Raw genomic sequence first — 26,633 nt, forward strand, 5'->3', positions numbered from 1 at the left:
GGGCTGTTGTACAACAATACAGTAAAGCCGTAATCTCTCCAGGACAGAGATTGCAGCTCACTGTATGTCTGTACATTATCAAGCACAATGCAGCTCCAGCTCTAATAGCAGCCTCTAAGCATTATTGCACTACAAAAATGGGTGGTGATAACTTAGATAATGAAAATAATGTATGTATCAGGAATATCTATGGCATAATTACACAGTTTATTCAAAGCACCTAATCAAATTGTTCAGCAACTTAACATAAACACAGACATAGAGACAGATACTCCTAGATTAAGGAGCAAATTATGATTAGTGCAGGTATAATTGCCTTGAAACTCGCCACATTTTCAGTCAGGCCAAGGACTGGCTAGTAACATGTTCAGGCAAGCATCTATTTCTCCTTAGGAAAGATAAGCCCCAAACGCTTGATTGAGAGCCGCCTGAAAACACAGGAATCCACGAGCACTGCATCTTTGATCCCAGGAGAAACTGACCTCAGGCAGCTTGGTAAGCTTCAGACTTACACTAAGATGTCTTTAGGGCATTCCCCAGTTAATAGGCTACACTAATAAAGTCTATTTAATTATTTGAATAAATCTCACTGTTTAATAAATCACTTAACAAAGGACTTAACTCATTTAGGTATTGACTAGTTAAACCACCTGGCAAACAAGTAATATCCAGGCAAGTAAAAGTGTTACTTCTCTGGGTTCCTCAGTTCCCAGTCCTTCCAGTACTGGGTAAACCTGCTGTCTCACTGGAAAGCTGTCCCATTATATCATTGCAGCACACACTAACTACAAAGGTCTGGGAAGGCTACACCATGCTTGTATTTGGTAGCCACATCAGCCCACAGAGAAGACCCTACTATAATCTCAAGAGCATGTAATGCTGTCATCCAACATTACAGTATCCCATTCAGCACAGGATGACTTCCTTGCCAGCACATTACTGAACACCCTTCCAGTGCTGTCAGATGTCATGCACACTCACTTATGCTCTTGCTATGTGTCTGTCTGCCTTCAGGAAAAATCCAAACATCAATTCAGATGTAGAGCTGGAGGCCTGAAAACACACACGAACCTTTTCATGAATTAGCAGCACCAGGAACAACCCACAAGGGTGGAGAACCAGCAGGAAAAAAAAAATGGTCTGCAATCAGGTCAGCTCCTGTAGTCCTGCTAGGATCCCTCCTTTGTTTCCCTGATCCTCTCTTCCCTCCCTAGCACCAAGCCAGGACCTGGACACATGAGCATGCACAGGCTCCCCTCTGATGCAGCAGCACCTTATAAATTATACAGCAAATTAAAATTACTTTATCACAGTGATAACACCATCATCTGCAGTGTTTATAGGTTAATAAATTGTGTCCATGAATGAATATGTGCTGACTCATTAACTAAGCTGCAACTGAGAGCCGTTCATCTCTTCTGCAATACCCTGAAAACCAGTGTCCCTCCTCTGCCAGGGAATTCATTTTCATTTTCCCTGCTTTGGAGAGGGGAGCAGGAGGGGGGAGAAGGAGGGAATTATTTCCTCTTGCTCACTTCCCACATTAGTAAAGCCCTGGAGGTTATTTAAATGGTAACTTCAAAGGAGGTATATGATCACTCTGTTTACTGCTGTAGGAGTCTCATTTTACACTCAGATTTAAAAGCCTCTCTGACTCAGAGGCAAACAGCATCACTTACAGGCTTTGGAGCTTCACAGATACAGCCAGCTCAGGTCCAAGGGACCACAAGAAAAAGAAGAAACAGAGACAGGATTTTTTTTTTTTTTTTAACCAGGGAATGTTGGACAGGAAGGATTTTCAGGGATATAACTTATGGGGAGAGCCTAAATGCTCCAAATTGGGGATTAAGAAGCTGTTTGGTCCTTAGGACAGTAAGGGAAACGAATTATGAAGAGCTGTTGTGAAGCACAGGGACAGTTACAGAGGGAGGAAAATCAGAGATTCTGATGTACTGAGCCTTCTGCACACTTACCTGCCCTGTCTTTTCACTAAGTCTTGAGGCTAGTATTATCTGCAATTCATTCATTCCATCGCCCTCTCCTCCTGGGGATGGCTGTCGGTGAGGCAATGAGTTATCTTGGTAAGGCTTGTTAGGTAGATTCACTAATTCAGAAGGAAGTTTAAAAAAATAATAACGCTCCTGGCACTTGGAGTGGAAGCTACATTTGTGATGTCTCTTTGTTCTCCTAAGCACTGATTTCTCAGTCTGACATTACAGGCAGATTTGGAAGGGAGATGAGGTTTAGAGATAAGGTAATTTCCCCACTACCACCAGATTAGACCCAGCTATACGTATGACAAGCAATAGTGCATGTCACACCATGGCAGTACAGCTCCCTAACTACAGCCTAGAGCCCTTCCCACTGTTTTCATGGCTGCACCCAGCTTTGGTCACCGAGAACCTACCACACATGTGGAATTCAATTGGTTAGTTTTAATAACAACATTTATATGGGGGGTGGGGTGTGTCCTGGAAGCAGAGCTCTACTAGGAAAAGCTCTTCTCCATCTCTGAGCAACTAAGCACATGGAAGAAGCAGGCAAGATCAAAGAAATCATCTCCCTGGAGAACCTGAGGGTAGGATTTGTAAATGCAAGTGCTTCTGCAATTGGACATATGGACTTGCCCCTAAAACGCAAGCTGGTCAAAGCTGAGAATTATGAATTTTCAACTAAGTCTATGCATTTTTTCCCATGGGCATAACTAAAATGGAATCTTCCGGCAGAAAGCCATTTTGACAAGTATTCTGACACATTCTCCCTAATACTGCCTACAGCAGGAAGCAGCAAGATTACATGGTAGAAATATCACCTTGTGGGAGAAATAAGCTCCAGGTAATGCCAGCACTTACACATGGTTGAATATAACTGCTTCAAGCATATTTCAACTTATGTCTCCATCAGGCTGGCAAATTATTGCATAAATATATTTTATCTGATACAAAGAAAGTGGGCTCTTTGAAGGATTTTTTTTTTCCCTCCTTGAAAAAAAAAAAAGGGTTGCTTTAATTAGAATCTACTGGCTAAAAGCCTTTTTTTGAGCAATTGCATCAATTCTGTTCCATTAGCCACCATAGGAAGCCAGATTAGGAAATAACTTGATACATAGCTTAAAAAAAGAAAGTAAATGAGAACAGTATAACCAAACCCTCTGCCTAGAAGCAATCCAGTATCCAAGAGTATTGTGAGGGGGGTTGTGAAGAATGTACACCTTCATTTATGTATTGCATTCTTTTTTCAAATGATTGCAGAGTATATGAAAGCACAGGACTGACAGCAATACCTAATTCTCTCAGAAGAGGTCATGAACCATGTCAAGCACATCTAGATAAAGGCAGGTGTATCTGCCAGCTCTAGCGATAACCCTCCATCCTAACACATAGTCCTCCCTGTAGTTCCAAAGCATCCACTCCAGATGCCCAACAAGCACGTGCCAGATGTGTTTGCCCTCTCCCACGTTCATGAAGAACAGCTACCCAAATAACCTTCATCTCTCAAGGCAAAACTGTATTATCAGTTCCACCTGCACCTCTACCACTTCAGTCAACACATTCAAGGGTCCACAGGAGATCAACATTCTGCTCAAGTCCTAGATTATCAGAGCTTGCAAGTGACAAAGGCTGGGTCTTCAAAGTGTTCAGAAAGATACTAACCAGACAGTATGGACATATTAAACAACAAAGTACTGTTTTTGCAAAATCTCTCCATCATAGAGTTTATTCAGACAGATGGGAGGGCTGTCCTCTGTGTAAGGCTCTGTTCTAGAAGCTCAGAGATGAAAAACAAAATGTAAATTCAACAAGTGAATATTCATAAGATGAAAACTTCACAAGACTATTTTATATTTAGAAACCTTTGCTTGAGAACATACCTACCAAAACCAGACATTTAAACTAATGAACCATCCAGACTGACACTAGCTCTGAACCTTCTCATCACAGAAGCTCAGCAAACAAATGTCTCTTGGGAGATCTGGAGCTGACAGGAACCTTTCCCTCACAGGCAGCCACAGCTCTAAATCTACCAGTGAAGCCTAAATCTGATCTGTTTTATCCTGTTCTCTTCTCCCCACTTCACACCATGTTAATAAAATAAAATTTCTCACCTGTGACTTCCCCTTTGTGTAGAAGAGAAAAGGTGAGAAAAGGTCATTTTGACTGACTAGTTTTCTTCTGTCCACAGCTCCATTCTCCCAGTTCTTAACCACAATGTAAGTTTCCTGGCAGTGCCACTCCCTCCTTAGCCAAAAGGTATTCATGCCTCTTCAGTTAAACCCCTTGTAGCAGCCCCTCATTTGTTCTAAATCTTAAAAAAAAAAAAAAAAGCAGTGAAAACACACTTCACCATGACCTGAGTGAGGAGCAAGACTGAAATTCAGGAGAGATTAAGGAGCCCAGTGAAGAGAAGATAATAGATTGTGGAGAGCAGTGAATTCAGAATCCTGAGAAACAAATTTTCTGTAATGGTATTATTTACTATGCAGCCTCTGTAGACAATTAATCCAGGCAGGGCTTGTTAGTATGCTAAAAATGAGTTTCTAAACTAATACAGTTAAATTATGTAAGACTGTATGGATACTGATTCTTATATCGCATCATTTCATTTTATTAATGCATCCACAAAAAAATTAAGTATTTTGACAAATATATGTCCAGGCAGGCTACACCTTTATGTTTACAGATGGTTAAAACTCACACTGTCATTATATTGATAATCTCTGACTAGGTGAAAAAGCCCAGTCAAAAGGTTATTTCTGGCTCCGTGCTCAATCATGTCATTCATTCTCTTTTATCCACTATATCTTCCTGACGTATTTTCTGACTACTATGCCATGCAAACAAAAAAGAGCTGTTTTCAGAAGACTACATAAGACCTTTGCCACCTCCTTGTATATATATCATTTCTGCTTGCATTCTTAAAAGGCCAGAGCTTGAGAAAGAATAATGAAAATAAGATTCAATTACAATATTTGTACTATTTCGGGCAGCACATCTCAAACACAAAAAAATGAGATCATGAGTCCATCTTAAATAACAAGAAAAGCCAACAAGAAACTGTTCTTTCCAATTCCTAATCCTCCTAAACATATCCAAGACCATCATTGGAAGTAGGTGATTTAACAGAGTAATGCCTACAGATTCCTATTCAGATCACAGCAATATCTCCTGCACACTGCTAACACATAAGCTAAGACACAGCCCCTTTTTCAGGCAGCTCGCAGCCTAAATGGATGATGTTTACTCTTCTCATTTGCACAATGAAGAACTGAAGCAGAGAAAAACAAATGACATGCCCAAGAACTCTGTCAACATCAGCTCTTCCATCATCCTCATCACCGAAGCATCCAAGTATCTTTCGCTAGTATGTTGACCAGACCATGAGACAGAAATAGTACGTGTCACACAAAGTCTATCTCAGAGCCTGGAAACAGAACCTAGATTATCTGGATCCAGGCTCAGTCCTCCCACCTCCCCCTGAGGACACCTTCCTCTCAACAGATCTCCTGTGATGTGAAAAAAGCATTGGCCCTGGATAGTGAAATACTGGATGCAGGGAATTTACTACTAGAGAACTTCAGAGTCGAATTGAAATTCCCTATCATTAAGAAAAAGTAGCAGCAGTGATGGAAAGTAACAGAAGTGTTTCTTTAAGTGACAGGTCTGACATTTTTGTGATTTGAACCTCTCGCATTGCTAGGATTTTAAAATGCTGATATTTTATCATCAAATTGGAACCCAGCTGGTAAGTATCAACGATATGAGACACTCAGCAGAGATACAGTGACCCCATTATATGTGAAAGAGCATTGGTATTTTAGCTGAAGAAATGTATGCTTTTTCACTCTTGTATCGCGTTGCAGGAGTTCCTCTGATTCTTCTTAGGAGAAACCCCATGCGGATTCCCTTGTGAAGCTGTGTCACAGGACTGGAGATACCGGACCAGTCTAGGAAAAGCTGCAGAGCCTGTTTCAGCTTCCCTACAGATTGATAATCCATAACCACAGATCCAATTGCTGAAGACTGCTGATGAAATCCTGTCTCCAGCAAATTCCGTGACTGCTTTTTCATTAATTTTAATGGGGCCAAAACTTTCCTCTGAAGCACTGGCTCTACAAAACAGTTGATCTAGTTGTGAAGTATCTACTACTAGATCAAAAACATGAAAACCACAAGACCAACTGAACTGAGACAAACCTAATACATCATATTAGTTCAGGGTATAGGCACGCTCCAGAAGAGTTTCTGATAAAGTTAGTGCTGGCTATCCTTTATAACCGGCATAAACGCCACATGTTTTCAGGCTAGTTCGGCAAAAGCGACATCGTGCGTCTCGTTCACATTAAACACATACTGCCTAGTAACTTAGCAACATCCAAATGGTATTTAAAGTTCATGGAACTTGTCTGTGCTCTTATTACAGGAAGTTGTAAGATCACCTATGTAACTGAACAACTCAGCTCTCTGTCCTAAGACATGGATGCTGATCTATGACATTCTCCCTCACAGAACAGCTGAGAAAAGTCTTGATAAAAGTCTGTCACACTGCACAGGCAGACAACTTTAAGTTGATTTTTGTTCTTTGTCTTTGATTTCCCCTCTGTCTTTGTTCTGCTGGTGCTTCAGCATTAAAGGAACCCATTTCTTTATCATTGTCTTGGGCTGTAATTCGCTGTAGATTCTGCTACAACATTACTGAACTCAACTACCAAAGAGCCTTATTAGTAAAAACTGACTTCAGAATTTCTCATGCTTGTCTGCACTGCCAAGAACACTGGACACATCTTTTCTTGTTATATGGGACTGAATCAGGACAAAACAAGATAGGAAAAACAAAAACAGAGTGTGATAATCCTTGGTAGATGGTAATCTACAACATGATTTAACTAAAAATTGAAAGCCTAGACAGCAATTGTCCATGAAATACCACGTGACACTCAGTATTGCTGGTTGGTACCAAAGCAAAATTGCATCTGTATTAACAGTCACTTCCTAAGGAGGATCTTGGAATTCCTTCTGCAGTCACTTATATGAGAAAAGGAAGTTTATATACAACATCAGAAGGATTCAGAGATGGAGAAAGCACCAAATGAATGACTCCATGCAAGCCGAAGAACAAACTCCAGCAGCGAAGAGTCACAGGGAGGCCAGGACTGAAGGTGAGCAGGGACAAAGATTACGTCAGAGTTGGGATATATGGAGGAAGATGCAGGGACCAAATCCTGCCCGTGGCTGTGCCCATGAAAACCCGCAGAAATCAAAGGGCTGCATTAGTCCAAGAAGGGATACTAGATTTGGAAACAAACCAGATGCAGTACAGAGATCTGTTTCCTGAAAGGGAGATAACCCTCAAAGTCAAAGCAGGACTACCAGAAAAAGAGATGCAAGAGATGTGATGAGAAAATATAAACACCAGAATAAGGCAAGCATGTCCAGGCATCATTGCCAAGCTCAGCAGGTATGTTACAGAGTATACCTACACTTCATCTGGCTTCAAATTGTTCCTTTTGCAGGCAATAAAATTACTGCACAAATCCCAGAGAATAAACTGAGTTAACACCCCATTAAATACAACAGACTTTCAATTCAAGGTAAGGACGTGCCGAGATTAAGCTACCCCTGTACAAGCTGGCCCATGGGTAATATACATCAGTTCTACTGACTTATGGTCTTTAAAAAAAAAAAAGAAAAAAAAAAACCTGAGATGCTTGGGAGAGAACTCCATTAGGAGGAATTTCTACAAGGTAAGAAAGGATACGTTCTTTGAAGCATGCTTAAACAGCACAACATATTCTTCTACAAACATTCTTTCTACAGTTGAAGGCATACCCCAAGGGAGAAAGCTAGGAATTTGTTATTTTGCATATTTTCTTTTATCAGTAACATGATCTTGCCCCTCGTCCCTCTAGATAAAGGAGGCTTGATTTCATACCTTCAGTTTGTTTTGTCAGTATCTGGCTTGGAAACAGGTACCACAGAGAATGCCACTGTTGCTGGGGTGATTTGTTGCCCCCATCTCACAAAGGACAAGATAATTTAACACACTTATTTCCATAGTTTTGCCTTTTCTAAACACTTCAGTTGCAGTAGTTGTGGGCCTCTTCCAAATTCACTACTCCTCCAGTGACATTCGTTGAGGAAAAAAAACTTTCTCTAGAGGAAAAAAATCTTTGTTGGCAGAGATACTTAGTTGATTTTAGCTGGCTTTAAGCTAAAACAACTTAGCACAAAGAGGGCAAGAGAGAGAAAGGCAGGCAGGACAGGAAAACATACAGATAAGGGCAACAGTATGAAGTCAGGAGTTAGATTTAGATTGTTGTGTATTTACTGACAGCTTTAGATGCTGAGAAGGGGATGGTTCTCTATAGTCTGTGCTCCCACATCATTTCAGTGTGCAGTTTCATGAAACAGTGAGCCAAAATGCAAGCAGGATATCTCCAGAAAGGAGTTCCTACTTCTCCCTTCTCTTTGATCCTCTGCTTACTTTGTGCAAACCCTAGTGCTTGCCAGACCCCTACGTGAGCTCAGACAATTCACAAAACACAGAAAACTTTCAGCAAGAAAAAAGCTGGGTAGCTTTCTGCTACTTTGAGTTAGTGAAGCTCACAGTTGGGCAGGGATGCTCCTGGCTGGAGTAAGATCATAGCAAAGCAGCTACCACCACATTGTCTATGCTCTAGCTCCAGAGAGCTGGCAGTACTGTTTAAGTCTGAAGCTGTTGCAGGCTCCCAAAATGAAAACCAGCTCTGCAAAGACACAGTACTATGCAAATACCAATGGCCGCAAAGCTTCCATTACATGGATTTATGTATTCACAGCTCCTGCTAGTTAGGAAGCTGGAGAATAAGTCAGCCGTGCTGATTTTACATATCAGCAAACACACAGAATCAGCTTTAGCCAACTAGAAACCTTTATCACAGCCATTCCTTGCTGTCAGAACTTCAAAGACATGCAAACTGAGTTCATGTTTTATTTGCCATACCAGCATTTCCTTTTAACACAAGCATGCTTGCTGTACCCACTTCCACCCTGACCAGCCCACCAAGTGCAGTAGGAAAAGGATAATGTATCTGCACAACAAAAAAATAAAATTAAATGAAGAACATACCATCTGCCTAGAACAAAACGAGGGAGGTGACTTAGCTTCCCACATGCAGAAGCGCTCTGGCTCCCACTAACAGGCTTTTTCACTCTCATTTTGAGATACCGAGATTTATCATTAGAGGGCACTGCTTCCCCCATCAGAAAATTGGTTCATTTCCTTATGTGGATAGATATTTCAGACATCTGGAAATGCACATTTACCACATAACTATGAAGTCTTGAAACTAGGGTGCAGCTGGAATTCCATTTTCACATTTGCTACTTTTTCTGCTCAAAAGCTTTGAGAATGTATGGCATTTGCAGGTCTGAATCCAAACTTAAAGCTAAAAACTCAACCATTTCCGCACTGGCAGCAGGTAAACATTAACCTCAAAAATAAATGAAAACTCTAGTCCTGTATCCTCATACTCCTGCTGTCCTTATCCTACAAAGTCCCTGAGCAGGTTTTTAATGGGGTGAGGGTAGAAGATAATTCTTACTCACCTTTTCGGAAAAAACGGGTCGTAGAATTTGACTCGGTGCATTGATGTATGCCAGGGCTACTCATTATTAATGCTCGTAAGCAGAAGAGTGACACCCTTCCCTCCTGCATATCAACTTCACAGCACATGCTTGAAAGCCACAAGCTTGTATACAGCTACATTTCTTCTAAAGGAGCAGATGCTCTACTTCTACAGAAGTGTCTTAAGAGAACCAAAATCTTTTGAGGACAACGTCAACACCCTCCATAATCCATACTTACACACAAGGAAACAGCACGTGTATTGACATTTCAGAGCATTTGCAACCTTCATGCTAAAAAAGCCACCAGTCCTTTCCAGGAAAGGCATTAGATGAATTTTCCAGAGTTTTCCACTCTCCCGGACTCAGCCACCCTGCTAGCTTGCACTTCTGATAAAACTTCCTGCATCTTTTCCCCCATTCCAGAGTTCCAAACACTCTTCCTCCAGTATTAGAGAAACAAAACCAACTTGGGCAGGAATTTGAAGTGTGATAGAGGAAAAGAAGCTTCCTCTGAGAAGAATTAGAATGCTAACATAGTTGTTAATATCCATTTTGAAGGGTGAGGGGTTGAAACAGCATGTTTACAGGCCTAAAATTTCAGCTTGGGATTTCTCTGCAAGTATCTTGGGCTTAAGCAATATTATTTCAAATAAATTAGATGAGGGATTTCTTTCTTGACTAACACTGGAACAGGTTTAATAAAACTAAAACAGTCCACATGAGACAGAAAGAAATCCCATGGTACTATTACTCCAGATTGAAAACTAGACCTCTCTGATTCCCAGACAGTCAGGCTTTCAGTTGACGTTAAGTATCATTCTTCTACTCAATTCAAGGCAGCCAGGTGGTTATCTAGCAGCCAAGGACTTGGACAGGCAGAACTCTTTATACATAAGTATTTACAATCCAAATTTATAAACAAAAAGATCAGATGGACTTCAATGCACAGACAAACTTCTAGGGAAAAGTGAGAATGCCTTTCACCTTCCAGAGCACGAGAGAGCAAAGCCAGAAACCTGAAAACAGTAGTATAACAACTTGACGAGATGCACCATTTCATCAACAGGAAAAGAGAAAGCAAAGAACCTTAGAATCCTCTTGTATCTTAGAATAACTCGCATCAATTCAATAATAGATACACCATTATAATTTAATACCAACAAGAGCAAGTTTTTCAACCACGTCATACTAGCATGGGTGCAAGGACCACAGCAAATCAGCACCAGAACCCTGCTGCTAGGCCTGAGCAGATACACACATAAGGAATGAATTCTAGTAAATTGCTTAAATATTTATGCTTACAATATTCAAATTAAAACACCTGCATGTTACTAAGTCTGGAAGAGTATCCTGTTTATGTTCTTCATAATTCCCTTTACTTACTTTTCCTAAAGCTTATATTCTATAAACAGTAGCCCTTGTGACCAGCTGGAATCTTTTCCAGTTATTCAGCAGGAGAATCAAGGTTTTCTGTTTATTAAAACCAGAAAGCTTCTCAACTCTTTAATCAAAACTTTCCTTTCCAAATGCCACAAGCAACTTGCCTAACAAATTAGCAAAATGTACCGATACCTACGCTTTCTTGGAGAATCTTGTATTTCCACAGTCTCTACTGTAAAACAACTTTCCATTTAGTATTGCAAAAATAGTTTGTCCCATGTTACTATTATGAACTGCTAAAGTCCCCAGCAGGCCCCTTCAGAATCCCATTGTATTATTAATCATGTTAAAAAGAGAGTATGTTCTCTTCCCCTAAAACACGCGAGCTAGGGCAGAAGTTTTGCTACATAAAACAGTTTCTGATACCAGTGAATTATTTACATATACTTGTAGAGGAGGATGGGGGCTTAATTTCTGATGACACAAACCTGGATATAAAGACACAACGTAAAGGAGATGAAGGAAAAGGAGCATTCCAAATAAAACAACATAGCTGTTTAGTAACACGCAATGGCTTCATATCCCATTAATGGGTACACTGTTTTCAGTACTTTCTTAAATGTAGTCTGATTAAATAATTATTTCCAGATATTTTTTGAAGAATATGTGCTTCCTCAGGATTTTTGTTTTAAGATATGCTTCATTATTTTTTCTTTCTATTTCTGATCTGTAACACCAATGTGGCAAGTACTTTGAGGAGTCAATTTTTATGAGTGTAAGTCTAGTCAACTCAGCAGAACCATTCACAAGTAGAAAGCTGACCTCATGCTTCAGCACTTCAGGATCAGGACCTAAAACCCTAGTTTAACTATTTTCACATGACCAATTCTGCACTCAACTGCACAAGCAATCCCTTCCCCTACATTGTTTCTCTACTTTTCCATCTCTACGCAGATCTTTTCAAGTATTACTTCAGTAAGGAATTAACGGAACTGATGGCATCTCAGTACTAAGTTTCCCTTATTAGGATACACATGCAAATAAAATCTCGATAGCCTATAAATACTGATTTTCAAAGCTACAGAGCTGTTTGAACACTGTGTTGTAGCTACAAATAGACACAAATACAATAAACCTGCGTTGCATTTGCCCTCATACTGGGATGAAACATAGGTGAAAGATGGAAAATGAGAGAATAGTAGATGCTTCATCCATCTCCCTCCCAACATAACTTTGAAAGAGATCACACACTAGCCATAGTTCAGTGATATCTGCCATCAACATCACCTCTCTTCTCTAAGGTGTTTCTCTAAGTTAGAAAATTTTAGAGTAGGAAGCCACGCATTTTCACATCTAATATCATTTGTACGGCCACCTTTTCCTCTTGCTGTCCTCCAAAATTATGCTTAGAAATATCCTAGCTGCATTTGCTTGTCAATACTTTGGTACAAGTATTCAAAAACATGCATTGCATAGGTCTCCATATGCAAGTAGTAACAGACTTAAGCTTCAAACCTTCACAAGCTCCGATTTTTATATCTTCAATACACAAACTAAGCATCTACAGATTAAATGACAAAAAAACCAAAACCCACAGCATAAGAATTACAGGTTTATTAATATAACCCATAAATCAGTTTTATATAAATGTTAGTCCTTGTATTACATAATGGATGTGGATATTTTACCACATACCAAAATGGTACAATACATACAAAATCCAGAGATTTTGCAATTAAGCTGGCAAATCATGAATATATTTTTAAAAGTTAAAGTTTAAAAATATTACAAGCAATGAGGAAGAAAAGCAGCAACACTACTCATGGTTCACAAGCAGAAAAACTCCATGGTAGAAGTACAAGATAGGCATGAATGTACTTCTAACTCTGAAGGATACAACTTAACCAAAGCAAAAGATTAAAAAAGATCTAATTTCAGATTCGAAATACATTATCAACATGAACCTGCCTGAGGAAAAAGGAAGTGATCTTTTTCTCTTAAAAGAGCCCAAAGCCCTCAAATTTCCCTAACTTCCCTTAAATGATTACTAATTATCAGTCCAATTAACCAGCAGCAGACTAAACAGAGTAACAAACAGAACAAAACAGTGGAAATATTACACTACATCGTCTTAAATTGAGCATGATTGACCACCATCTGCTCCTGACGCCATGTACAGCACCACAGGTTAGAAAGGAACTAGATCTTTGTCTTATGAACTCATTGCTGCTTTGCTCTTATTTTTTCCTCCAGGTGTGCACCTGTTTTGCTACTACCTTCTCCAACTCCAGACTAGCCCATGTCATGTGGCAGCTCTTCTCCTACAGGAGACTTCCCTACATTCCTTCTATTTTTTTTTGTATCTTTATCATTTCATAAGTGGCATTTTACAAAAGTCTCCAAAGCATTGTAAATCTAAGCATGCAATCTCTCTCAGATAGTAGATATTATCTGAACCAAGCCTGCTGGTATACAGAAAGACCAGGCATTAATGTTGGCAATCAAAATAATGAGATGTGACCACAAAAGTAACATAAAGACACAGTTGCTTACAGCATTATGATCTCAGAAAGAGCACCAGTGCTGGCAGAAGTCATCCAAACTCCCCCCACAGAGGATCTACATCCAAAGTAGAAATTTCACAAGGCCACAGTTCAGCTCCATACTCAGCAAGCAGAAGGGAAGATACATGATAAAAATCTAGTAGGGGAAAAGAAAACCAAGTGGAGGGCAATAGGTATGATACAGAAGGTTCTTATAGGAAAAGAAAATAAATATGGCAGTGGGAACTTAGGGAGGACAAAGGAAGACAAGGATGTCAATAAAGGGCTGAGAAACTCATGACATTTTAAGTGTTACCCAAGTTGGGGAACAAAGATGACAGGAAGAGCCCTGATAACAATTAGCTATAACCAAAGATCTCTGATGTTTTCATCACTATAAATAATAACTACTTCCTTTAACGTTTTTCAGAGGAAGATAAGCTTAGGATGGAGAGGGGGAAGGGGCACGTTATTTCCTTTCAAAGGTTAACGTGAAGTTGCCAAAATCTCTCAGACAAGACAGCAATGCTAGTAATAGTTCTTTCATGAAAATGCAGTTGAAATTGAATCAGAATGGATTCAATGTTGAACAATTTTAATGAAGCAAGTGTCAAACAAGTGTCATCAACTTCTTAGAAACAAAGGAACTCCAAAGTTTAATTACAAAAACATTGTACAGAAAACTTGGCATCTCAACAATTCCAGACACATTAATCCAGCAAATGGATTCTGTTTTCACATATTTGTCTTAACATTTCTCTAAGTGACAAATGCATTTTATCCCGCTCTTCTCCTTGACACCCACTTGATTTTTTACTTTCATTTTTTAATCAGCCAACACTGAAAAATGTAAACTGAAGTGACACTCAGAAAACCCTGGAAACTCAAAATCCATTTTTATAGGGTTAATCAATTTAAATAAAAAGCTTCTTAATGAGACAAAACATCATCTATCACATCATTGGTGAGCAAGAACTTATTCTGTCCCCAGATGCTTTAAGATGGGTATGCCACCTCCCCTCCTTCCTTGTGGGGAAAAAGCAAAAGATTTGTCAGCCCCCAGCTAACAGTATCACCTTAAATTTCCTATCCCATAACACTTGCATGCTACTCTACAGAATGATGTATTAGCAGTATGCCAAGAGCTGATAGTTGCATGGAATTTACATAAGCAGGGGCAGCCTGCCGCCACCCATACCTTATTTACAGTATGTGTATGTCACAGCCTGGAATTGCATCCTACTATCATATTACAGAGCAATTTCTGAGTCTTCACCGGATACAACACCAAGTATTAGGTAAGATGCCACAGACTGAACTTTAGAATTTTGTAAATCGATTTTTGGCTATGCAGTACATTTTGGCCACTTCAATAAAAGTCAAATATCACCAATTCTAAAAAACAAGATACACACAGGAGATGAAGGTATCGGTGCTTCTTCTGGAGACATTATTAACCTGTTGGGATTTTTTTCCCCCCACACAATATTTGTTGTAGAATCCACTAAAACATTCATGCCAACATCAGCTGGTCTCATCCATGCTAAGGAAAATGAAGGTCAATGCAGCAAATTGAGGTTCCTTTTTGTGAAGTCTTGAAAATGAGACTGAAGACAACAGAAAGGAGTCTCTTTCCTGAAGGAAGACTTGAATTTACATGGAAATCCTTGCTGCTCGGCTACAGCAATAAGCCCATGAGTAAGCAGAGACCTGACATACAAGGTGTTGACCTGGAGATGGCTTCAGGCAAGCATGAAGTCCATATGTACAGCGTGAGAAAAGAAGAAACTGCTTTTTAATCTTCCAATACTTGAGTTACGGATACATTAAAAGTGTTGCTGACTGCAATGCACTCCAGTAATGAAAGCAATCTCCAATTCATAACAGGGTAATCAAAGATTTCTTAAGGAGGAGCAAGGAGATTATCACTTGGAAGAAAGAACATTTCAACCACTACCATAAAAGCCCAGAGACACCCAACAAGTGCTCAACCAAAGTCTGAATTAACAATTTGACAGGAACCAAAGGGCAGCAAATGATTTGTGTAAGTTAGTGCAGACAGTAGGTGCCTTCATCATTGACAGGAGGTGCAGCGTAGCTCAGCAAGATTACAGACTCTAGCATGCAGAGTTCTACTTGATGTAAGGGAAAAAGGCCATGTAGGTCACACTGGAACATAGTATGTCAAATGCTATAGGCTCCACAGGCTGTACTTTAATGCTACAAAAGGTGAAAGCACTTATGGGCTGTAATGTAGAATTCTGTGGGCTGCTATGTGGATTAGTTGCTAATCACCTTCTCTGCTCTAATAATTCTTGCAAAAATACGTGTGCTGCTTCCAGGCATATTGCTTCCCAGCACTGATTTCAGGAGGGCAGAAAAAAAAATTGCAATCCCTCTGCTCATTTCTCTTTTTATAGAATACCACTCTCACCATGAGATCATTCTCAAAATCAAGGTAGTAACATTAGACTGAGTAATACATCGGAGGAAAGGCAAGCTTTGTATTTTTAGTCTAAAATGGAGATTCCCATTTTCACTGCTAACTGAGAAGAACTAATGTTTCACTTTCTATCTTGATTACTACTGACCTTTGTGGAAGTAAAATGCTCCAAACATTTTCGGGGGATAACAGCAGACCCTCACAGAAGAGCAGGATGCTACGTGCAAGAGAGGTGCTTGAAGAGAAAGGGGAGAGAGGAAGCCTGTCTCAGTAGAATCAAGTCACAAAGCACCAACCACAGCCAGTCTCTAGCAGGGAGCAAACTCACATTGTAGAAGTTGCAGGCTAACACAAAAAGCCAGGATTCTGCTTAAGAAAAGCTTTATATAAACATAGCAGGTAGGGTAGGACAAGACAGTGCACCAAGGAAGACTGCCTGTTATAGTAGAGAACATAAGCGCTGCTATCCAGTACTGCAAGTATCCAATAACAAGATCAAAAGAAGAAAACTAAAGTGGAGAAAGGTAATCCCACGAGATAAACATAAAAACAAAAGACACTAGAAGACAGTAGGCAATACAACACATCAAAGTTATTACTACAACACATAGGCTGACCATTTCACGAACCGCGAGATTTCATCTCCGTAGCCAGCCAGTCCACAGAATGTACGCACCCTCATGCCCAGCAAAATTAAAAAGAAACTGAAGATTGCACAACAGTTGCATGCTCTTAAATGTTTACGCGGAGGGCAGTTCCAAATGTTTAATGGGTGGCGTCCGTGGCTTCTTAAGACCTTTTAATGCATTGATCTGTTTGTCTCACTGACAAACCACAAAGGCAGGGACCAGGACAAACCTGCAATTCTGCCTCCCACCCCTAGTCTTTCCCTCATGGCTTCTTATTCCACACTGGCCAAAACAATTTTGTAAAGCATCCCTGGGTCAGGAAACCTGCAGATGAAACAGAAAAATAAGTGTTAGAAGACTACAGTCTGCCAGGGTTAAATAGGCACCGTGACATCATTTTTTGGATGGTTTATCTGAAAACACAACATTACAAAGTATAGCAAAGAAGCCTAGAGAGACAGAACTGTAAATGAATTCCTGTTTCCATCCAAAGAAGAGAATGCTAAGTAATGAAACGCTTCCTCTTCTCCCCCATATACTGTTTGCACAAAGGAGTTCTCTTTACCACGCAGTACAGAAAACCAAAAATATTCACTAGGATAGTCAAATGGTCACTAAATACCATGTACCAAGCCACCAAAAACTGCCTTAGTTCTGTGAAGTACAGTGGTTTCCAAGTGTATCATAATAAATAGATTTTTCTATGCAATTGATTTGTAGTATGTGTCAAACTCAGACTATTTCGTTGATAGAGACTACATCGAGGAGAATATACTTAATACGTATGTTAACAAAGGGACAATGACGATGGCAGTCTGCTAATACAGTTTACTGGATGCCAGCCGAGTCCTTCTATCCTAAGCTTCCCTCTTTTCTAGGGAAGTCCTACTTTTTTCTAGGTTTGCATCCAATAAAGCCCAACCTTCTTCCTTTCCAAGATTTTGTCAAAAATATAATCATTGCCAACTCAACGCCACTGTAATTAATAGCCCTATGAATTACTCGATCATCATATCTAGTCACATGCATGCATTTATATAATGAAAACTAGGTGATTATTGATCACATTTTTAATTGTCTCCCACTGGTTTGGAGCGAAGGTGCGGGGGAAGAAAGGAATCAAATCCTATTTTTCAACTATAAAGTAGGAGAAATTCTAAAGCAAGAACTACTTTTTCCAAACCAATTACAGTTGAATCCAGTTTATCCAAGAAAAAGATACTTGCATTTTTAGGAACAGAGAAAGCGTCCATCATTTAGGAAATAAGAATCCGCCTGACATGAGAACCAAAGTCTAGATTTTAGTAGCCTTGAGATATGATTTTTCTGGCAAGGTGCTTGAGGACAACATCTGTTTCAAGGCCTGGCATGCCCTTCTAATAACTGATTGATGAGAAACTGCTTTCCCTCTTATACATTCTGTAAAACCTCCCCATCCCCTGATTCTCTTTCTGAGCTTAAGAGTGCTAATTGAAAACAGTATATGAAAATGAGGAGGTTGATGAGCTACTGAAAAATCCCAGACCTGGACTGACAAGCTGTTCCCTTCATAAATAGTAGCAGTAAAGGCACTTCTTTATTCTGCTGGGAGCTCAGTCATCTCTTGGAACTATAGTCCGTTCCATCTGGCTACCCTCTAGAAGGACAATGATCTTTTAGCTTAAGCCACACTATAACAGGGAACATGTAATTAACTGTTCTACACAGCATCACAAAAGGTCAGAATCAGAAAGGATGAAAAGCCCTGTCTTCATATTTGCAGATGGCACAACAGCAGCTTTATTTGCATTTCTAAACACTATTCAAGACATGTACAGTAGATTTCTACATAATAAATGCCTAAAGAATCCAGGTAGGTACATAGTTAAAACAGAAGTAGGAAAACTCCTAATGGCTGTCTAGTGACATGCATCATGGGGGAGTAAGTGGTGTGGGAAATGCAAAGCAGCACAGTAATGCAGAAAGACTGATATTTCTTTGTTAATCTGTTTTTCTGCTCAGTGCCTAGGTTTTCTAAGCTGTTAAACAGAAGCAAAAATACAGAATCGTGAGCTCAGTAATAATCTACGCATAAGCCACATGATCATTAAAGTCTCAGCAAGTGCTACACAGCCTGAACCACACACCAGTGCTTTGTTTTCATATAAACCTTCATAACTAGAAAAGCTTGACTGCAGATGCTACAGAATGGGTAGTTGTAGGGTATTTTCAGTTTACAACAGAGATGAGTTCACCTGAAACCTCTTGAGACAAAATTTCTGTGACCATCAGATTCTACAATTAATGCAGAACTTGCCAGATTTACTTCACTCAAAAGAAACCTTCTTCTGAATTAGTCACCCTGTTACTAAAACGTAAATAATTTTTCTTCCTTTTTTGACACCATTCTGTCAGTAATCTTATTCACCTTACACAAAATACAATGAATAATAGGACAGCTATTTATGTCTTTATACAAAAGATCTTGGAGCTAAGGGAAATTTCAGAACCCTTTAATGCTGTTGGATATTTTCAACCCCATTTGACTTTCACAAAATCAACCTGTTCCTGTGGCTTTGAGTAAGAAAACTTTTTGATTGTACAACAGGTGATCAGCACAAGAATCAGTGTCAGAACAAGTGTCAGAGGCACAGAGGAGATGGCAAACAAAAGCAGCCTAAGAGCAAGCACTTACCCAGTCACTAGCGTTCAAGTCTGTTTACCACGTCTCGGACTGTGGCTATGAGGTTCTCGTTCTCCTGTGGGTTAGCCATAATAATACTGTGCAGCCTATTCATGTAGGAATCAATAGTTTCCATCGTGGGTGTTTCCCCGCTACCTACAGTTAACATAGTAAAATGAGCCACAGAATACTCAGATGACCGCAGCAACTCCAGAAAGTTAAGACTACGCTACGGGCAATTTGTGCCAACATGCAAACTGCTACAGGAGGTCACTTTGCCATGCACCATCTTTTGTGACATTCTGCAGAGCCATGTACTCCTAACTCTACCAAGTAAGTAGTTCCAAGGATATCAGGACTAATGAAGCACAGTTTACTTGGATTTGGGTCTCATAGTTGATTATAACAAACTCCTTCAGCTGGGCATTCATAGTATCTAAGTGCATTCCCTGGCATCTGACAATACAAGTGCAGCTTTTCTTTTAATCTAGGGACTTGCAGGTCCTGTCTTTTGTATTTAGTAACATTTTGACAAAACAAGTGAAGGAGAGCAAGGATTGAATATGTGTCTCACTTTATTAGGAAGGGTAAGAGTAGTTAGGAAAAAAAAAGCCATGTTGAAATGAAGCACTGACACTGAACCTGCCCCTGCATGCATTTTAAGATTTCGTTATCTAATACAACAAAAGCTCAGAAACAACCAAGATCACAGAATTACAACAGCACACCACATGTTGTAAATTCACAACATCGTATAAACATTAGAAGTTAAATTTAACATGTCAGACAATCATAAGAAAAACATCTTACCTGGTAGCGGGACTCCAGCAAAGCTGGTTGTGAGTGCTTGGCGTAAAGTCTCTAGATGCTGCTGCAGCACTGTGTTGCGGCTACGCTCTTGTATCACATCCACCTCCAATTTCTCCACCGCAGTACGCATACTCTCAACATGCTTCTGCAGAGCAGCATTCCTCTCTTCAAACTCCATGTTGGATTTACGCAGCTGCCGCAGCTCAGCTTCACGTGCTGTGAATATCAACCCATTCCCATGTAGTCAAAAAGCTATAAAAAACATATCTATGATTGGTAGGCAATGAAGCAGAATGTTCTAGAGTGCTCAGCTGATGACTACAAACGGTGCAGTTTTGGTTTATAGATGAAAAATCATCGTATCATGGAGCACCGATAATGCCTACAATAGTACTTAAATGGACTTAATTTCTAGAGAGAGAGACAAATTAGAAGACATTCAAAGCATAAGAATGTAAGTGAATGGGGGAATTGATTAGGAAGGAAGACCGCAAGACTGATTTCAATGCATTCAGTATGACATAGCTTAGCAGCAGTGTTAAGAGGCCTACAGACAAGATACCAGCTACAAAAACACATTTCTATTAACCATCAGGAAAGGTATCTGAATCTGAAGTTTGTTCAGTCAACAAAGTCTCCAGGAAATCTGGCAAAAAATCCTAAACTCTTAGGACATGCAGCTATGAAAACCAAATAGAGTACCAAAATGTATCAGCGGACTCTTCCACATATCCAGGGGAAAAAACCCAAACCAAAACAAAAAAACCACTTGCTAACTCGTCCGAATCATCAGCATGCTCTATCTTTGTTATTGCTTAATCCTACAGAACCTCAGATCCAGCTTGGAATGGCTGGAACAACAGCAAGTGGAGTTTAAACATCAGAAGCATTCTCCAGAAAGGATAGTTTTGGAAGACAAAGCCAGGGAAAAACACTGTTGCAGCCACTGTGTTCGTATAGAGGTAAGGTAATATCAGAAACACTGATCGACTATACCCAAAGTCATAACTTGACCTGAGATGAGAGAGCACAAGGACTCTGCAGCTGGAAGCACCTGGCAAAAACTTTGGAAAAGCAAAAAGGTGGTCCTGTAACAGTTTAATTTACCTTTACTGTGATTCAGGAACTCTTCCGTGAAGATTGGAATATCAAAAACAGATCTCTCCTTTGTATCTGCTTCCTTCTACAAAAGAAAGGATAATACACAGCTAAGTACTGTTTGTTTTCAGAATTCGTGAACTGGTTTTGATCAAGAAAATAGAAAGAGAAGGGATACCAAAAACTGAGGCAAATCAAGAGCTAGATGGATAGAAGACACTTCTAACTCGTACCAAGAAAGGCCAAAAGATAGATCTCAGCTTTTTAAGGTTTGGTTTAATAAAGGCCAAATACCATTATCAAGAAATACCATATAACGTACTAAAATATACCTTTCACCCTAATGAATCATCAGAATCATTCTGTTTTTAAAACTATCTGAATTCATTTATATTTTCCACTGGAAAGCATTCCACCATCAACCAACTGACACATTCTGAAATAGTCTATACAGGAATATGAACAAACAGGAGATAAGAGCAAGCAAAATGCACACTAAGTTTCATGGTTCTTTGCCTTTCACTACCAAAGCAAGAAAGAAAACAGCCAGGAAAAAGAACAGGTAAAGGAAAAATAAGTTACTTTTTCACAGTGTACCAATTCCAAATGTCTGTTCCAAACTGGAAGAGATGTGCATTTTGGCTCCAAAAGAAATGGGAGCTGCACAGCACTTCAAGCAAGCCGTATCTTTTTTGAAACATTTAGATGGATGCTGCCACTAATGAAAAGAAAGTGCAGAAACACAATTTGTAAGAATCTAAGGGGAAAACCTGCTTGGAAAACCTGCTTACAGAATATGTAGTATCTTCGAAGGATAAAGGTGAATGTGTAGGCGTATTTTGCTTTTAGAAAGCAGTTGTTTGCCCTGGTTATGGCAGGAATGCATTAATGTGAGGAGAGTTTCAAGGAACTGGACTGTTGTCTCCTGCATACTGCAAAGTCAAACGCTGCAAAATTTTTTTACTTTAAGACACAGTAGGAGCTTGTAATAGGAAGATAAATCCTGCAGTCAAGGGGTTTCCTGTCAAGTTTCAGAGCTCTTCACTTAATTTCTGATAAAGTTGGTGAATTCAACTACGTGAACTTGAGGCTATTAAAATCTAAGAGACCATTTCGTGTGCAGAAGATATGATGTCAATTTATGGTTTGTAACTATAACAGGCTTTCTTTAAAAAAAAAAAAACATAAACTTTTAAAGCAAGAAATACTCTATAACTTAGTCAAAAAACCTAAAAAACTTCATTTGACTCGAGGGAAAAACCTGCCATAATACACTTCAGTCACCATTTCTACAAGTCAAAATCAACCGGAATTAACGCTTGCTTTAAAACCTGCATTGCTATTGACAAAGCCAATGCAAAATTGGTTTGATAAACTGCAGCAGTTACGGTCAACCTGTTACTTAATATAGCAATAAAGTTAAGCATGAGAGAACCTCTGTGGAGAACAAAAGCTTTTCAAATCTCTCCAGCACCTCGGTTGATAGTGTACCATCCTCCACAATTATGTAGTGTCAAACATGATTTGGTACCCAGCAGAAAACCCAAGCATTTAGCAGTTGATAAGGGAATTCTGGCACCTGAGCTCAGTATCATATTGGTTTCTGCCACAAAGTGCTCAGAAGGGGTGAGCTGAATGCCATTTGGCAGTGAATCAAGATAGACAAGACTAGATGGACCTTCAGATACTCTGTCCATACCTGAGGAGACTGTCAATTGATTGTTTTTTAAGTAAAAGATAAGGTGAGTTTTACTGTCTGGTAGAATTAGAGCTGGGAAGATCCGTATTCGTCGAGTAAGAACTCAAAGCTCACTTGGCCTGAATCGACTGAAGATGCACTAGAAACAGGAGGGACTTGAGGGAGCGGGAACAAACCTTCCCAGCTCTGTGAGACACCGTAGGGTGTCACTAGGGGTTCACGATCACACATACTCTTCACTGAAGTTTTGTACTTGCGACTTTAGGGAAAAAGTCTCAAGAGTATGTATTTAGAAATGAGAAGTCGTGCACAGAAGTGTGCATAATGCATCCATTTCGTCTGAACATTCCCTAGATGGCTAGGAAGTAATTCCGCCCCAAAATCCAGGATCTCAAAATTAATGTGCACTAAGAAATGTTGGTAGTTATGAAGCTTGGTTAAAACTACAGGACATCCATCTTAGATGTTCTAATTTACACTTACTATTGCTACCTGCATGCAAAGAGGCACTGGTTTGGATCATCGCTGGCTCCTAGAGAATAGATGGTGAAGGAGAGGGTACTGTGAAGAAGAGAGGGTATTCTATTTGCAGCCCTATGGTACAGGTTCTTCAGGTAAAACCAAAAAAATATTAAAGCAATTAGATGAAACTGTTCAGCTTCTGAAGGCAACCAAGAAATTCTGCTAAACAGAAGAGTGATAATGAAAGCCATCAGTGCTCTTCCATTACAGAACACGTTAACCAGCACATAAAAGATCCTTTTGAGAGCTCTGAAGTACTTAATCCTGAGTGAATCTCAGAGTGGCTTAAAATCATAAGGTTTTGATTACCTCCTATTGAAAAGGCCCACTCTGTTCAGGCTGCATATCATTTTGTCATCCCTCAAATCAAAAGAGAACCAGAATTATTGTTTCTAACAATTGCTTTAAAGAAGGTTGAGATGCTTTCAGAGTGTCAACAAATAATACCATTCTCATCTGGTTATTACAATTGAGGTTGATCTTTGGAGGTTCCAGAACAAATCAGACTTGAAGTTCTTAGAGACATGGTGAAGTACGGTAAAGAGAAAGGTGAGATTTTTGCAGGGGGTGGGGGCATCAAGCTCATTCTTCCTTGTATGGTCAGGTGCAGACAATGTAAGGAACAGATATAATATACTACTTCATAAAAAAAAAAAGCGTTCTCAGAGCAGATGGCTTTCTTCTTGTGTGCTCATACTACAGCAGCCATTTCCCTATCTTCAACGGTTGTAGATACTACCGGGCAATGCCTTATCTCCCTGACACGTGTATAAATCTTTGTAATCTTGCCAGTAAAATGTGTAACTGACTGCATGAAGCTAGACCTACTCTGAATCAAACAGCTCGAGGAAAGAAGCAACAACAGAACAACGGAGAACAATTAACAATGGTTTGGCCACTGCTGATGACAATTAATAGTTCTAGTGTATATTGCTATGTGTCTTATTTATGAAACTAGGATTTGGAGGAAGAAAAATGTTCCATTTCATGCCCACAGATGAGCTCATTGAGACAGTGTCTCCATGCTTTTCATCACTATATCCATCTATTAAAAGTTTCCTCTCGTCTTCCCAGGCCTCATCCTTTTTTATTTTTTATTATAACTAGTATTTTAATTGATCATTGCAATACTTTTTGGAGGTCATCTCTATATACAATATTTAAAATGAATTCAACACTGATTCATAGAAACTAAATCATGAACATATACATGAAGCAAGGGGAGAAGGAAAGGTTTCTTTGACCTTATATTCTCTCAAGAAACAATTTAATCAGATCGTACCTCCTAATCACATACACAATAATAACAGTCAATGTGGATAAGAGAAGACAACAAAAAGCTTTAGTCTTGCTTCTAGTAACAACTTGAGTATATAATTCTAAAAATCAATCTAAATCTTCTCTGCATGTTCCTTGCCTGTGTGGGGTTATTATAATACTTGACTCCCTTGCAGAAAAGATGTGAAAGCGTATCAGGTGATAAGCATGTGGAATTTTATAAGATAAAGGTGAAAAATGCTAAGCAGTCAAAGGCACAGGCTTTCAGAAAAGGATGCCTGCCTAACATGTTGCTAGCTCAACTACACAGTAATTACTTGATGAAGTTTAAAGGCCCCACAGGGTATGGAGGACTCTTAACTGCATTTATGACATGAGATTTCAGTAATGACAGCTTGAGTTAGAAGGATGAGAGAGGTAAGACTATGAACTTGTAGTTTGCCACCTGTATAATTCAAAGGTTATGCAAATGTCACAGTCAACCTAGAACTTGAAGCCTTCAGTAATCTGTTTTTGTACAATAAAAAACAAACTTAGATTCAGTGACTATAGAATCAGAAATTCTGAGGACCATGTACTTCTAAAGATTAATCTTACTGCAAGTACTTCCTTTAAGAGTTAATAAAAAGACATATCAAAAACATGCTACCAAAGCCTTTTCCTGGAAGTGAAACTTATTTTTCTTGGAGTAGACAAGACCAGTAGTTGCCTCCCAGCAATGCACAGCCTTGTCACTATTGTAATGAACACATTAAAAAGTAACTTGATTGCTTTCCCAAGGCAAAAAAAACTCAAAGAAAAACAGATCTTTCAGAAGGGCCTATTGCTTACAAGTGAAGAGGCTGTGTATAAACAAGATTTTTCATTGCTTTTTGTTTACAAGGTATTGGTAACCATGAAAGAAACTCTGTGGCCCTAGGTAATACAACTGGAGAAAGTTTCAGCACTTCAAAGGGAGAGACACCATAGTCAGGCAGGATGCACAAGGTTTGTGATATGTCTCATTAACTAAAGCACAGGCATCTTATCTCCATTATTACTCTTTTCCAATATTTACGTATGCAAAGGGGGAAGGTTTAGGAGGAGGTTTAAGCCAGAGATCTCCCAATGATTTGGTTACTCTACCCGTTTTGTTCTCAAGGAAGCCACATTCATCTTGCTGCAGAAAGTCCACGCCTCAAAACAGCAAACTAAAGGTGCTAGCTTAGAAGGTTTACCTAGGTCTCAAGCTGTATGTAAGTTTTACCTCGATGTTTACTTACCAAATAATAACTAAAATTCTCTGCTTGAAAAATTTCAAAGTAAAAATTTTTGCAAGTTGAGCCTCTAACACACCAGATACTTAAAGGCTCAATTATACTGACTCGTACCCATTTGTTTATTTAACATTACAAAATAGATCCATGCTTTAAGTGTACTCTACACTCCTACTTTATCTTAGATCATTTGTACATGCCCAAGACTTCCCAATTTAGTTTTCATCACACTAATGTGAACAATTTTTTTCTAACTTTTGATCAAAAAGCGCATAGCAAAAGGAAGAATTCATACTCTAAAACTCTGATTAGGGTCTTCAACTAGCATGAACTGGTTTTTATTGACTTCACTAGAAACTTTCGCCATCTGAAAATCTACCCTCTGATGTAAGGGTAGAATGAAGAGGTTTACCTCATGATCGTGGGCTGGCTGTCTTGCTCCATCTGAAAAAGAGAACACAAACAAGAAATCCCCCAAAATACACAAGATTTGAGAAAGCAAGAACCAAATAATTAAAGCAGTTACGCAACCATAATTACACAACAGTTAGAGACAGACAACTTGTGCAGCTTTCCTAATAAGTCATACAGAAGCTGTGTCTAACTTTGATGCTTTTAATGCACTTCCTCCAATACAATCTAGATATAGTGAAATCTACGTAAATTTAATCACTTTACACACAGCTGATGCATATGCCATAGAAAGAA

The 26,633-nt window shown here is 39.3% G+C and overlaps 1 protein-coding gene across 2 annotated transcripts in view; it reads right to left on the bottom strand.

Moving 5' to 3' along the window:
- Positions 1–12,584: 12,584 nt before the first annotated feature.
- Positions 12,585–26,633, bottom strand: part of HMG20A (high mobility group 20A) — a 46,002-nt gene continuing 31,953 nt past the window's right edge. For both annotated transcript variants that reach the window (XM_054836905.1, XM_054836906.1), the window contains 5 exons: positions 26,338–26,369; positions 21,180–21,255; positions 20,073–20,288; positions 19,275–19,418; positions 12,585–16,924 (listed from right to left, as the gene is read on the bottom strand). In XM_054836905.1, the coding sequence (XP_054692880.1) occupies positions 19,282–19,418; positions 20,073–20,288; positions 21,180–21,255; positions 26,338–26,369 (461 nt within the window). In that variant the 3' untranslated portion in view covers positions 12,585–16,924; positions 19,275–19,281. The remainder of the gene's footprint in view (positions 16,925–19,274; positions 19,419–20,072; positions 20,289–21,179; positions 21,256–26,337; positions 26,370–26,633) is intronic.

The sequence above is a fragment of the Grus americana genome, chromosome 10 (assembly GCF_028858705.1).
Source record: "Grus americana isolate bGruAme1 chromosome 10, bGruAme1.mat, whole genome shotgun sequence".
Taxonomy (NCBI): Eukaryota; Metazoa; Chordata; class Aves; order Gruiformes; family Gruidae; genus Grus; species Grus americana.